This window comes from Cololabis saira, chromosome 19 (assembly GCF_033807715.1).
Source record: "Cololabis saira isolate AMF1-May2022 chromosome 19, fColSai1.1, whole genome shotgun sequence".
In the NCBI taxonomy this organism is placed as follows: domain Eukaryota; kingdom Metazoa; phylum Chordata; class Actinopteri; order Beloniformes; family Belonidae; genus Cololabis; species Cololabis saira.
This window is the reverse complement of record NC_084605.1, coordinates 289748-301249: the sequence shown is the minus strand read 5'-3', so window position 1 is coordinate 301249 and position 11502 is coordinate 289748. Positions and strand designations below refer to the sequence as shown.

Genomic DNA, 11502 nt, shown 5'->3' with positions numbered 1-11502 from the left:
GCGTGGGAGTCGCCCTCCCCTGGTCCTGATTACAGAGCTGATCTATTTCCATCACCGGGACCTTCAGCCTGCTGCCACTCCAGCATTCAGATTACAGGGCAGCGCGTGGCACCGGGGGGGGTCAGGGGGGCCCAGGGCTCCCCGTGCTGCCACTCACACTCCAGATTACAGGGCACCAGGGGCACCGGCCCCCCCGGGGCCCCCCCTGCTGGCGCTGTGGTCTGGTTCCCTGTAATTAGGACCCGGTTCAGCTGCAGGAGCAGGATTAGACTTTAGATTTATTTATTCAGCACAGTATAAACACAGAACCAGTAACATCCAAATGTAAAGAGAGAGTGGGAATAATACTGAAATACGAGGCTCTACCTGTAAAATACAGCAAAAGATTGTACAAAGATTTAAAATACGCAGAATACATGATTGCAGTCTAAAAACAAAGACAAAGCAAATAAACAGCAGCGTTAATAGAATACATGAATCTACAAGATTAAAGAAAAAATAACTAATCTAGAAATAATAAGTGTTCCATAACTGTATCTGATGCAGAACTGACACAAACCAGTAGGAACTTTGGGAGATTTAAATGTTTAGTCTGTCTTGTATTAAAATCACTGTTGAACTGAAAACAATCTTTACACGGCAAAGAAAATGAAACTGGAAACAGGAACAAAACTTTGAAAATAAAATAGCAGGTTTGATCCAGATTATTCTGGTGGTTCAGGACCAGAACCGTCATCATTTTACTTATATCACTACAGTCACTCTGTTGTAGATTTTTTTTGACATAACAAATGTAGAAATATCATTAGTAATCTGATCAATGAAATGTCTCCTGAAATTCTGTTTAAAATGATTGAATAAAGTCGACGAGATTGTTGTAGGTTTTCCATAACTGTATCTGATGCGGAATTGATGCAGTAATCTGAATCACAGGCCACGCCCCCTAGAGTCCAGACCACGCCCCCAGACTGCAGGCCACGCCCCCCAGCTGTCCTGTGGTCGGTTCTGGGAGGTCCAGTCTCTTCTGTGGTTTTGATCCATTTAAACTCATAATTAGAAACGGGAGCCTCCTTTACTGTCTGGGAGGAAAACCTGCAGATGTAAGAGGCTTTAAATAAAAGCTACTGCTAAATGACAGTATCAGTTCTACTACTGTATCATTTAGCAGCAGCTTTTATCCAGAGTTACTAACATGTGAGATTCTCTGGGGAACCAGAATCCTGCTGGTTTCTTTAGTTTCACTTACAGTAAAAGCTGCACTTTATTTAATTACTCCTTCAGGGATAATAAATAATATAATAAACCAGGTTCTAATTTAATAGTTTGGTCGACGGCCAGAAAACATCAGGGTTTGGAAACACGACGCTGCAGAAAATCCTACACAGAATCAGAATCAGAATCAGACTTTAATGCCAACGTTTGAATAAATCCAATAGAATTTGACTTCAGTTAACACCGTCGGAAACATAGACGTTATAACGCGCTAACTTTTCCAAATGAGGACGACACTGATGGAGGAGGAAAAAAGGAATCTTCACACTGTGTATAAATACACTGTGTATAAATATGTGTTTTTATACACAGTGTGAAGCTGCAAAAAACACCTGATAGAATCCACCCAGGCTTCATTTTCACTGTTTTTAATTTACCAGAAAGATGAGTAAGTTCCACTCCTCATGTACAGACATTAAGCTCTTCTTTAAGATCTCACCGAGCATCTTCATGCGGTTTTGATTTGATTTTTATAGACATTTTTATTGAGTCAGGACTAAATCAGGAGGAACCTTTTATCCTCATGTAGTGTTGTTTTTATCAGCCTGTTTCAGTTTCAGTTCTAGTTTTAGTCTTTGGTTCCAGCTGTCATTTTAGTTTTTATTAGTTTTGGTCACGTTTATTTTCCTTTTAGTCGTGTCAAGTTTCAGTCGACTAAAAGTCTGAGCATTTTTGTCTTATTTTAGTCGGAATTGTCCATTTTAGTCTAGTTTTTGTTTTTGTATTTAACATTTCGTCTGGTTTTGGTCAACGTTTAAATTTTGTCCATACCCCGACTGTCAAAGTCACATTTTATGAATCCCAACACCTATGTCTACATTCTGACCAAAAATTATTGGTCTCCTCTTTACGGTTTGGCCGTGAGCTCGAGTTACAAATAAAAATCCAGGTTATTTTTTTACGGCTTCTCCCACTCTAGCAACTGACACCCGCACTCTAGATTTGACAAAATAGTGATTTCCAGTCCTCGCTTGAGTGCTCATATCTTGAAAAGTGTACATCTTAGTAAAAAACGGGTTGGAGTTTTGGAGAGAAGAGAAGTTTTCCTCCGTTTTGAAGTTTTAATCACATTTCTACGTGCAGGTATGAGAAAGTTAGGTGACTCAGAACATTTTTTTTTACCTCCTCCCACTTTGAATGGGTTTTTTTGGAATAACTTTGGTAGCCAGGCACATTAGTGAAACCATCGTTAACTCCGTGGAACAAGCGCCAAATTTTGCACAAAGTTTGTTCTAGTTCTACTTTTTCAAAAAAGCCCGTTAGCCACGCAAAAAAAACAATATGGCTGCCGTTTTCCAAAATGGCCGCCACAAAAGCCGTTTTTATGTGTTTTTTGACCTCACAACGTATTTTATTATATTATATTTTATTTATTACGCATTATGAGCTTGTAGATCGGCGATCACATTATAAATGTGTTTTTTTTTTAGATTTTAATCCGGTTAAAATTTAGAAACTTCATTTCTGATCGATTTGCAAGAGAAAACAGATAATATTAGTCAAAATTGGCCCACCATCTTGAAAACTGGAAGCCATATTTAATTTGTATTGACATCATAGAATTTGTTTTGCCAAAACACACGATACAGATTAAAATATGTTCAGCAATTCAAGTTCTACACCCACAACCTTGTTTTAGTTTCATAAGACCGCCATCTTGAAAAACGGCCGCCATCTTGGATTTTCAGGCGGCTAACGGGCTTTTCTGCATATGTAGGTACTAGGAAATGTTCATTCTAAATTTGGTGGTTCTGGTTCTGACCCGGTTCTGGTTCTGGTTCTGTTCCAGTCTCGGTCACCGAGGTCCAGTGCGTGCGCGAGGGCTGCCAGTCGGAGACGTTCCGGAAGATGTCGGGTTCGGTTCCGGAGAACCGCTGCCTCACCGTGGTCTTCAAGGGGGCCCGGAAGTCCCTGGACCTGGTCCTGCAGAACCAGGACGAGGCCCAGACCTGGACCCGCGGGATCCGGACCCTGCAGGACCGGGTCAGCAACATGACGCAGACGGAGAAGCTGGACCAGTATCCTTCAGAGGCTAACGGGGCTAACAGGGCTAACGGAGGCTAACGGGGCTAACGGAGGGTAATGGGGCTAACGGGGGGGCTAACAGGAAACAGGTAACAGATGAAAATAGACGTCGTCTGAATTCCAACCTAAAAACTAGAATAATTTCCTCGCAGAATTTTCGAGAGTGCCGGGGGGGGGGGGGGGGGGGGGGGGGGCTGCTTCCCATTTGTGTACATTGCTGCATTTTTCAGTCTCCATTTTTGAGGCTTTAGTGACTGAGTCATGTGACCAGTTCCGGCTGAATGAGTCAGCAGCTGAGCTCTGGTTGCCCCGGCAACAAGAACCTTCCGGTTTGGCTGTGAGAAAAACCCAGATTTTGGATTCTGACAAGGTCTCAAATAACTCCGATTTGTGATCAAACCGTAGCTCGTAGCAGAAAAACTAAAACATCGTGAGAGACACAGAACCCGGCAGATTCTGATAATCTTAATTTTATTCAGATATTCCTTAAAATGAGTGAGTAAGCTCAGTGTGAAGACAGAGTGAGATTCTTTTGAAGAAAACGTTTGATTACATTACAGCCAATGGGGACTGAGACAGGTATTGGCGCCGCTTTACCCTCCCCCGTTTAAATTTTGTGCATACCCCGACAAAGTCACATTTTATGAATCCCAACACCTATGTCTACATTCTGGCCAAAAATTATTGGTCTCCTTTTTACAGTTTGGCCGTGAGCTCGAATTACAAATAAAAATTCAGGTTATTTTTTTACTGTTTCTCGCTCTCTAGCAACCGACACCCGCACTCTAGATTTGACGAAAAAGTGATTTCCAGTCCTCGCTTGTGTGCTCATATTTTGAAAAGTTTACATCTTAGGAAAAAACTGTTTGGTGTTTTGGAGAGAAGAGAAGCTTTCCTCCGTTTTGAAGTTTGAATGACATTTATACATGCAGGTATGAGAAAGCTAGGTGACTCAGAAAAAAGGTGAATTTTGTTTTTTCCCATCCACTTTCAATGGGTTTTTTGGCCGTTTTTTTGGAATAACTTTGGGAAAAATGGGAATTTCAACACCAAAAGTCATAGCACACTATTCCCGATCGAGCCGCACGTGTTGATATATGATTTACCTGGGTCCTCCGAAATCTGTAGGAGGAGTAGCGAACTGAAATTTGGCCGGAAAATGAAAAATAAAAAACACGCAGGGTAACAATAGATGTACCCGTGGCACTAACTAGTATCTAGAACTAGTACCAGTATTAGTACTAGTTCTAGCACTGGTACCATTAGCTCTGGTCCCATCCATTGTCCAGTTCTGTTTCCTTAGCCGCTATGCTAGCTGGATCCAGGCCTACCTGAGCCGGGCCGACCAGAACCACGACGACAAGATGAGCTACGAGGAAGTTCAGACGCTGCTGCAGATGATTAACGTGGACGTGAGCGATCAATACGCCCGCAGCCTCTTCCAGGTAACAAGTGATCAATACGCCCGCAGCCTCTTCCAGGTAACAATAATAATCAATATGAGTGATCAATACGCCCGCAGCCTCTTCCAGGTAACAATAATAATCAATATGAGTGATCAATACGCCCGCAGCCTCTTCCAGGTAACAATAATAATCAATATGAGTGATCAATACGCCTGCAGCCTCTTCCAGGTAACAGTAATAATCAATATGAGCGATCAATACGCCTGCAGCCTCTTCCAGGTAACAATAATCAATATCTGACTTTAGGAGCTCAACGGTGGGACGATAAAAACCCGGCGAGCCGTTTGTTTATGCCGACTTGAGCCCGAGCTAGCTGGTTAGCAGGGTAGCAGGGCTGGTTAGCATGTTAGCAGGGCTGGTTAGCAGGGTAGCAGGGCTGGTTAGCATGTTAGCAGGGCTGGTTAGCAGGTTAGCAGGGCTGGTTAGCATAGCAGGGCTGGTTAGCATGTTAGCAGGGCTGGTTAGCAGGTTAGCAGGGCTGGTTAGCAGGTTAGCAGGGCTGGTTAGCATGTTAGCAGGGCTGGTTAGCAGGTTAGCAGGGCTGGTTAGCAGGTAGCTGGGCTGGTTAGCAGGTTAGCAGGGCTGGTTAGCATGTTAGCAGGGCTGGTTAGCAGGTTAGCAGGGCTGGTTAGCAGGGTAGCAGGGCTGGTTAGCATGTTAGCAGGGCTGGTTAGCAGGGTAGCAGGGCTGGTTAGCAGGTAGCTGGGCTGGTTAGCAGGTTAGCAGGGCTGGTTAGCATGTTAGCAGGGCTGGTTAGCAGGTAGCTGGGCTGGTTAGCAGGTTAGCAGGGCTGGTTAGCAGGGTAGCAGGGCTGGTTAGCAGGTTAGCAGGGCTGGTTAGCATGTTAGCAGGGCTGGTTAGCATGTTAGCAGGGCTGGTTAGCAGGTTAGCAGGGCTGGTTAGCAGGTTAGCAGGGCTGGTTAGCAGGGTAGCAGGGCTGGTTAGCATGTTAGCAGGGCTGGTTAGCAGGTTAGCAGGGCTGGTTAGCAGGGTAGCAGGGCTGGTTAGCAGGGTAGCAGGGCTGGTTAGCAGGGTAGCAGGGTTGTAACGAGCTAGCTCTGGTTTCACCTTTAACATCCAGGTGTTTCCGTTTCAAACCGGCCCGGTTGCACAGGTGCCTGATATTATCGGGTGTTAGCTCATGCTAGCTATCAAAAAGGAAAGAACCAGTTAACGAGTCCAACTCCGTATGAAGGGGTGGAGTCTAAGCTGAACATGTGATCTCCCAGGGCAGGGACAGTTCAGGGGGGCCGGGGCCTTCCTTCCTGCTGGTCCGTTCTGGACCTGGACCCAGTTCTGGACCCAGTTCTGGACCCAGTTCTGGACCCAGTTCTGGACCCAGTTCTGGACCCAGACCCAGGATACCTGAGGTCCAAAACACAAGTGATTCATTAACTAAAAGAATCCAAAACAAAAACAGGAGCCAGAATTTGACAAAACCAGAAACAAGAAACCAGAAACGTGACGGTGGAAACAGAACGGACCAGTAGGGAGGACGAGACACAGGTGGAACAATCAGACAGGAACGAGGGAAAACCAAGGACACAGACTTTCAAAATAAAACAGGAAAAGACACATGGGTCCCTTCTGCTCCGTTGCCACGGTGACGGAGCTCCGTGGTGTTAGCTAGCTTGTTGTAGAAACCATCCTGTGGAACAGAAGCTGGAGCCTGGAGCGCCAGACCAGAGAAACAATACATCTGGTTGCTATGACGACCAGAGTCCAGGATAAACAATAAATCTGGTTGTTATGAAGTTCTGATAAACACGAGTCTCGGCCGCGGGACAGAATTATGGGATGGCAGATCGGCTCTGGTTGGTTTGAGGACAGAAGTGTTTAGATCCATCGTCCTGGGGAGTTTAAAATACCGTCCGTCCTTTAACTCTGGATGGAAACGCCTGATGGAAACTGATCTGCTGAAAATAGATTGTTTCTCTGTCTTTTTTTTTTTTTTTAATAGAAACTTTATTGAAAGGTCAGACGTTACAATTAGTGAAACACATTCAGGTGTTCCCAATGCAGGTAGTAATGTACATGTCCCATTACAACAGTAATAATAAACAACAATTAAACAAATGTAGTACATATAATGGCATGACGTTATTGATAGAAAAGATTATAACAGCTGAGTGAATTGAGCATGACGAATAATGCAGCATTAGAAATCCAGAAAGAGTAACAAGGGAACATAAAACTGACCCTAATGTGACATATTTTAAAAAGCTTTAACATAAAGTGCAACAAACTTAATAAAATAAATAATAAACAGACATAATGAAATAAAAGGAACTTATATAAATAAGTTATTAAATTAATAAAGTAATAAAACTAGTAAGGAAAAAAAGCAGCTTTTATAAGGGGGAATTCACACTGATTTTATTCAATTCAGTAGGGAAAATTCTTTAAGAGATCATATACATTTCGTGCCTTAATTGTTGTTATACGTTTTAGAGATTTCAAATACATTTTAAATTCGTTCATAAATACACAAAATTTGGGGGATGATTTTAGGGTCCTATTCTTGTGGATAAAAAATTTGGCCAAGCAGAGGATTACATTGCAACAGAGTTCATCATTTTTGTTTTTCAAGATCATACCAAAAGTTACATTATCTCTAGAAATAGAGGATGGGAACGATGCAATTTTCCGTTTAATAAATTTGTGAAGGTTATTCCAGAATGTTTGTATTTTATCACAAGAGAAGAAAGTATGGTCCGTAGTTTCAATTTCATTTTCACAGAATGTGCACATATTGAATCTCTCTGTCTTTATTCATGCTAATCTAATGCTAATCTAATGCTAATTCAGCCCAGATCGTCACATAAACGTGTAAAACCGAGGTTTTTCCACAACAGAAGACCAAACGGTTGTAAAAATCTAATCAGGTTTGTAAGTAAAGTGAAACTAAATCCAGCTGAAACTCTCCATCGCTCGGTTCTCAGCTTCCAAATGTTGAGAAGGAACGATGTTCGTGAAATGTTAGAAGCTTTATCGTCCAGTTTCTCAGCTGTTGCAGGTCTGAAATAGAAACGGGTGTAGATGAACCAGCAAGAAAAGATGATAAACCTGATCTGTGACTCAGAATCTGTTTACAGAAGAGAATCAGGGCCAGTAAAAATAAAAAATATTTGAGAGGGGAAGATTTGCTTTCATTGTGCACTTTGAAATGTCAAGAAAAAAGTTGAAATGTCGAGAATAAAGTTGAAATTTCGAGAATAAAAGTCCAAATGTCGAGATTACTTCAACATTAATCTCAAACTTTCGCCTTTTTTCTCGACATTTCAACTTTTTTCTCGCAATGCATAATGAAAAAGAAATCTTCCTCCTCTAAACTATTATTTTATTTTCCTCTAAACTATTATTTTATTTTATTTAGAGAAGGTTAAACTTAGGTTAATTCTAACATTAATCTCAACATTTCGACTTTTTTCTCAACATTTTTGACTTTTTTCTTAACATTTTGACTTTTTTCTCAAAGTGCATAATGAAAAGAAACTCTTCCTCCTCTAAACTATTATTTTATGTTATTTATTTTGTATTATTTGATGTTATTTCCAGAAGTGCGACCGCTCTTGCGACGACTCTAAACTATTATTTTATATTTTTATTATATTATTTTATAGAAGTGTGACTGCTCTTGCGACGACTCTAAACTATTATTTTATATTATTTATTTTGTATTATTTGATGTTATTTCCAGAAGTGCGACCGCTCTTGCGACGGCTCTAAACTATTATTTTATATTTTTATTTTATTTCCAGAAGTGCGACCGCTCTTGCGACGGCTCTAAACTATTATTTTATATTTTTATTATTTTATTTGCAGAAGTGCGACCGCTCCTGCGACGGCCGCCTGGACCACGAGGAGATCGAGGTTTTCTGCCGGGAGTTGCTACGGCGACCGGAGCTGGATAGCATCTTCCTGCGCTACTCGGCTAACGGCTGCGTCCTGTCCACGCTGGACCTGCGGGACTTCCTGTTGGACCAGGACGAGGACGCGTCGGGGACGCACGCCGAGAGCCTGGTGCTAAGCTACGAGCTAAACCCCTGGGGTAGGTCACCTAGCCTAGCCTAGCCTAGCCTGGTGCTAAGCTACGAGCTAAAGCCCTGGGGTAGGTCACCTAGCCTAGCCTAGCCTAGCCTGGTGCTAAGCTACGAGTTAAACCCCTGGGGTAGGTCACCTAGCCTAGCCTAGCCTAGCCTGGTGCTAAGCTACGAGTTAAACCCCTGGGGTAGGTAACCTAGCCTAGCCTAGCCTAGCCTAGCCTGGTGCTAAGCTACGAGTTAAACCCCTGGGGTAGGTCACCTAGCCTAGCCTAGCCTAGCGCTAAGCTACGAGCTAAACCCCTGGGGTAGGTCACCTAGCCTAGCCTGGTGCTAAGCTACGAGCTAAACCCCTGGGGTAGGTCACCTAGCCTAGCCTAACCTAGCCTGGTGCTAAGCTACGAGCTAAACCCCTGGGGTAGGTCACCTAGCCTAGCCTAGCCTCAGCTACGAGCTAAACCCCTGGGGTAGGTCACCTAGCCTAGCCTAGCCTGGTGCTAAGCTACGAGTTAAACCCCTGGGGTAGGTCACCTAGCCTAGCCTAGCCTGGTGCTAAGCTATGAGCTAAACCCCTGGGGTAGGTCACCTAGCCTAGCCTAGCGCTAAGCTACGAGCTAAACCCCTGGGGTAGGTCACCTAGCCTAGCATAGCCTGGTGCTAAGCTACGAGCTAAACCCCTGGGGTAGGTTAGCTAACCTAACTAGCTAGCTAGGTTTCAGGTAGAACATTCCTCTCTGTTCTGCTCTAACGGCGACAATCTTTGTCTCCATATTTTGTCTCCAGCCCAGCAGAACCGGCTCATGACTAGGGGAGCTTTCACACCTGTGGCCCGTTTGTTTTGTTCCGATTCAGAGCTGAACCGATACAGTTGTTCCGTTTCTCGTTCGTGGGGTTTGTGTTCACAAGGCAAACGTCTGTACCGTTTCAAAGCTGATAACAAATTCCATGCGCTAACCAGCTGCTCTCTGATTGGTCAAATGAACGCGGAAGGAGTTTCCTCTTCTGCACCCCGGGATAAACAACACGCCCCTTTCAGCGCAGCGCAGACCGCAGCCGTTGGCTTTGGCTGATTTATGGTTCCGCGTTACACCAACGCAGAGGCTACGGCATAGAGTACGGCGTAGGCTCTGCGTCGATTTAACGCAGAACCATAAATCAGGCTTTACCCATTCATGTATGTGCTACCGGCGCAGAGCGGAGCTCAGCAGCGGACGAGAGGCCGCCTGCTGCAGCCGGGTTTGTGCTGCGCAAACCCTGCCCGAATTGAACATTGTTTAATTTCAAACAATGTTTAATTTGTGCCGTGCTGGGACAACATCTCAGCACGTCCAATAGGAGAGAAGGTGGTGGAGGCTGCACCGACTCCTCTCCTTGCGCCGCGACAGCACACACACAATGAATGAATGGAGTTGTCTCGGTTGCTGTGTGGATCATGTTCTCACTACAAATAAAAAAAATGAACCGTTTCAGGTCTCGATTGGAAGCGTTCCGAGACCACCTCTCCTAGGTGATCTCGGAACGCTTGTTTTGTACAGTTTCAGAGCGCGATTGCTGTGTTCACATATATCAAACGTTCCGATCTTGAGGGGGAAACGTTCCCTGTATCGGAACAACTGCTTGAAACGGTACAGGTGTGAAAGCACCCTAGGCTAGGCTAGGCTAGGCTAGGTTCCAGGTAGAACGTTTGTGTCTGCTGTAGCGGCCAACGTTGTAACGGCAGCCATATTTGTGTCCATCTTTGTCTCCAGCAGAACCAGTGTCGTAATTAATAAAATGTATCCAACCGCTGAATTCTTGAGACATAGATTTAAATTTGAAGTTGACCCCTGTGTTTTTTGCAATGAATCGGAAGAATCACTTGATCACATGTTTTTATTGTGTCTCAAAAATGTTTTGGCAAGAAATTAGAAATTGTCTATCTTTAAAAATGAATGACATTCCAAATTTACAAATCGTTAACATTATTTTTTATATAGATACTATTGACAAATCGTGTCTTTCTTAGTTAATGTCATTCTCTTACTGGCTAAATAAATATCACATACATTGTTGTAAGTGGAGAAAAATGAAGCTTCTTTCCATTTTTTTATAAATGATTTCAAAAGTTTTTTTGTTTCTTTAAAAAATATTAAGTCAAATAACTCTGCAAAAAAATTATTAACCGATATATCAAAGTATCTTTTATTTTAAGTCTCTTTCTGAAATGTCGACGCTATTTGCTTTGAAATGTCTTACTGTTCCTTTGTTTTAACTTTACTTGTCTCTTATTTTGTTTATATGTCTCTTGTTCATAAAACCTCCAGGATGTTCTTTATTCTTATATTTCCTCTACTAGTAGTTTTGTATAAAGTGTGTTTTTCTTGTTTAAAAATTCTGTTCAATAAATAAAAAAAAAAAAAGAACCAGTGTGCTAGGCTAGGCTAGGCTAGGCTAGTCTAGGTTCCTCCCTGTTCTGAGCTAAATGTCGGTGTTTTTGTCTCCTGTTCCTCCCCAACGGCGGCCATCTTGTCTCCATCTTTGTCTCCATCTTTGTCTCCATCTTTGTCTCCAGCCCAGCAGAACCGGCTCATGACTAGGCTAGGCTAGGCTAGGCTAGGCTAGGTTCCTCCCTGTTTTGAGCTAAATGTTGGTGTTTTTGTCTCCAGCCCAGCAGAACCGGCTCATGACTAGGCTAGGCTAGGCTAGGCTAGGTTCCT

At 43.3% G+C, this 11502-nt stretch overlaps 2 protein-coding genes across 8 annotated transcripts in view; one reads left to right on the top strand and one right to left on the bottom strand.

Moving 5' to 3' along the window:
- LOC133419832 (NACHT, LRR and PYD domains-containing protein 12-like) overlaps nt 1-11502 on the bottom strand; it is a 211603-nt gene that overhangs the window by 43168 nt on the left and 156933 nt on the right. The window lies entirely within an intron of this gene.
- LOC133419826 (rho GTPase-activating protein 23-like) overlaps nt 1-11502 on the top strand; it is a 74101-nt gene that overhangs the window by 14518 nt on the left and 48081 nt on the right. For all 7 annotated transcript variants that reach the window (XM_061709268.1, XM_061709272.1, XM_061709266.1 and 4 more), the window contains exons 4-6: nt 3062-3290; nt 4613-4742; nt 8589-8814. In XM_061709268.1, the coding sequence (XP_061565252.1) occupies nt 3062-3290; nt 4613-4742; nt 8589-8814 (585 nt within the window). The remainder of the gene's footprint in view (nt 1-3061; nt 3291-4612; nt 4743-8588; nt 8815-11502) is intronic.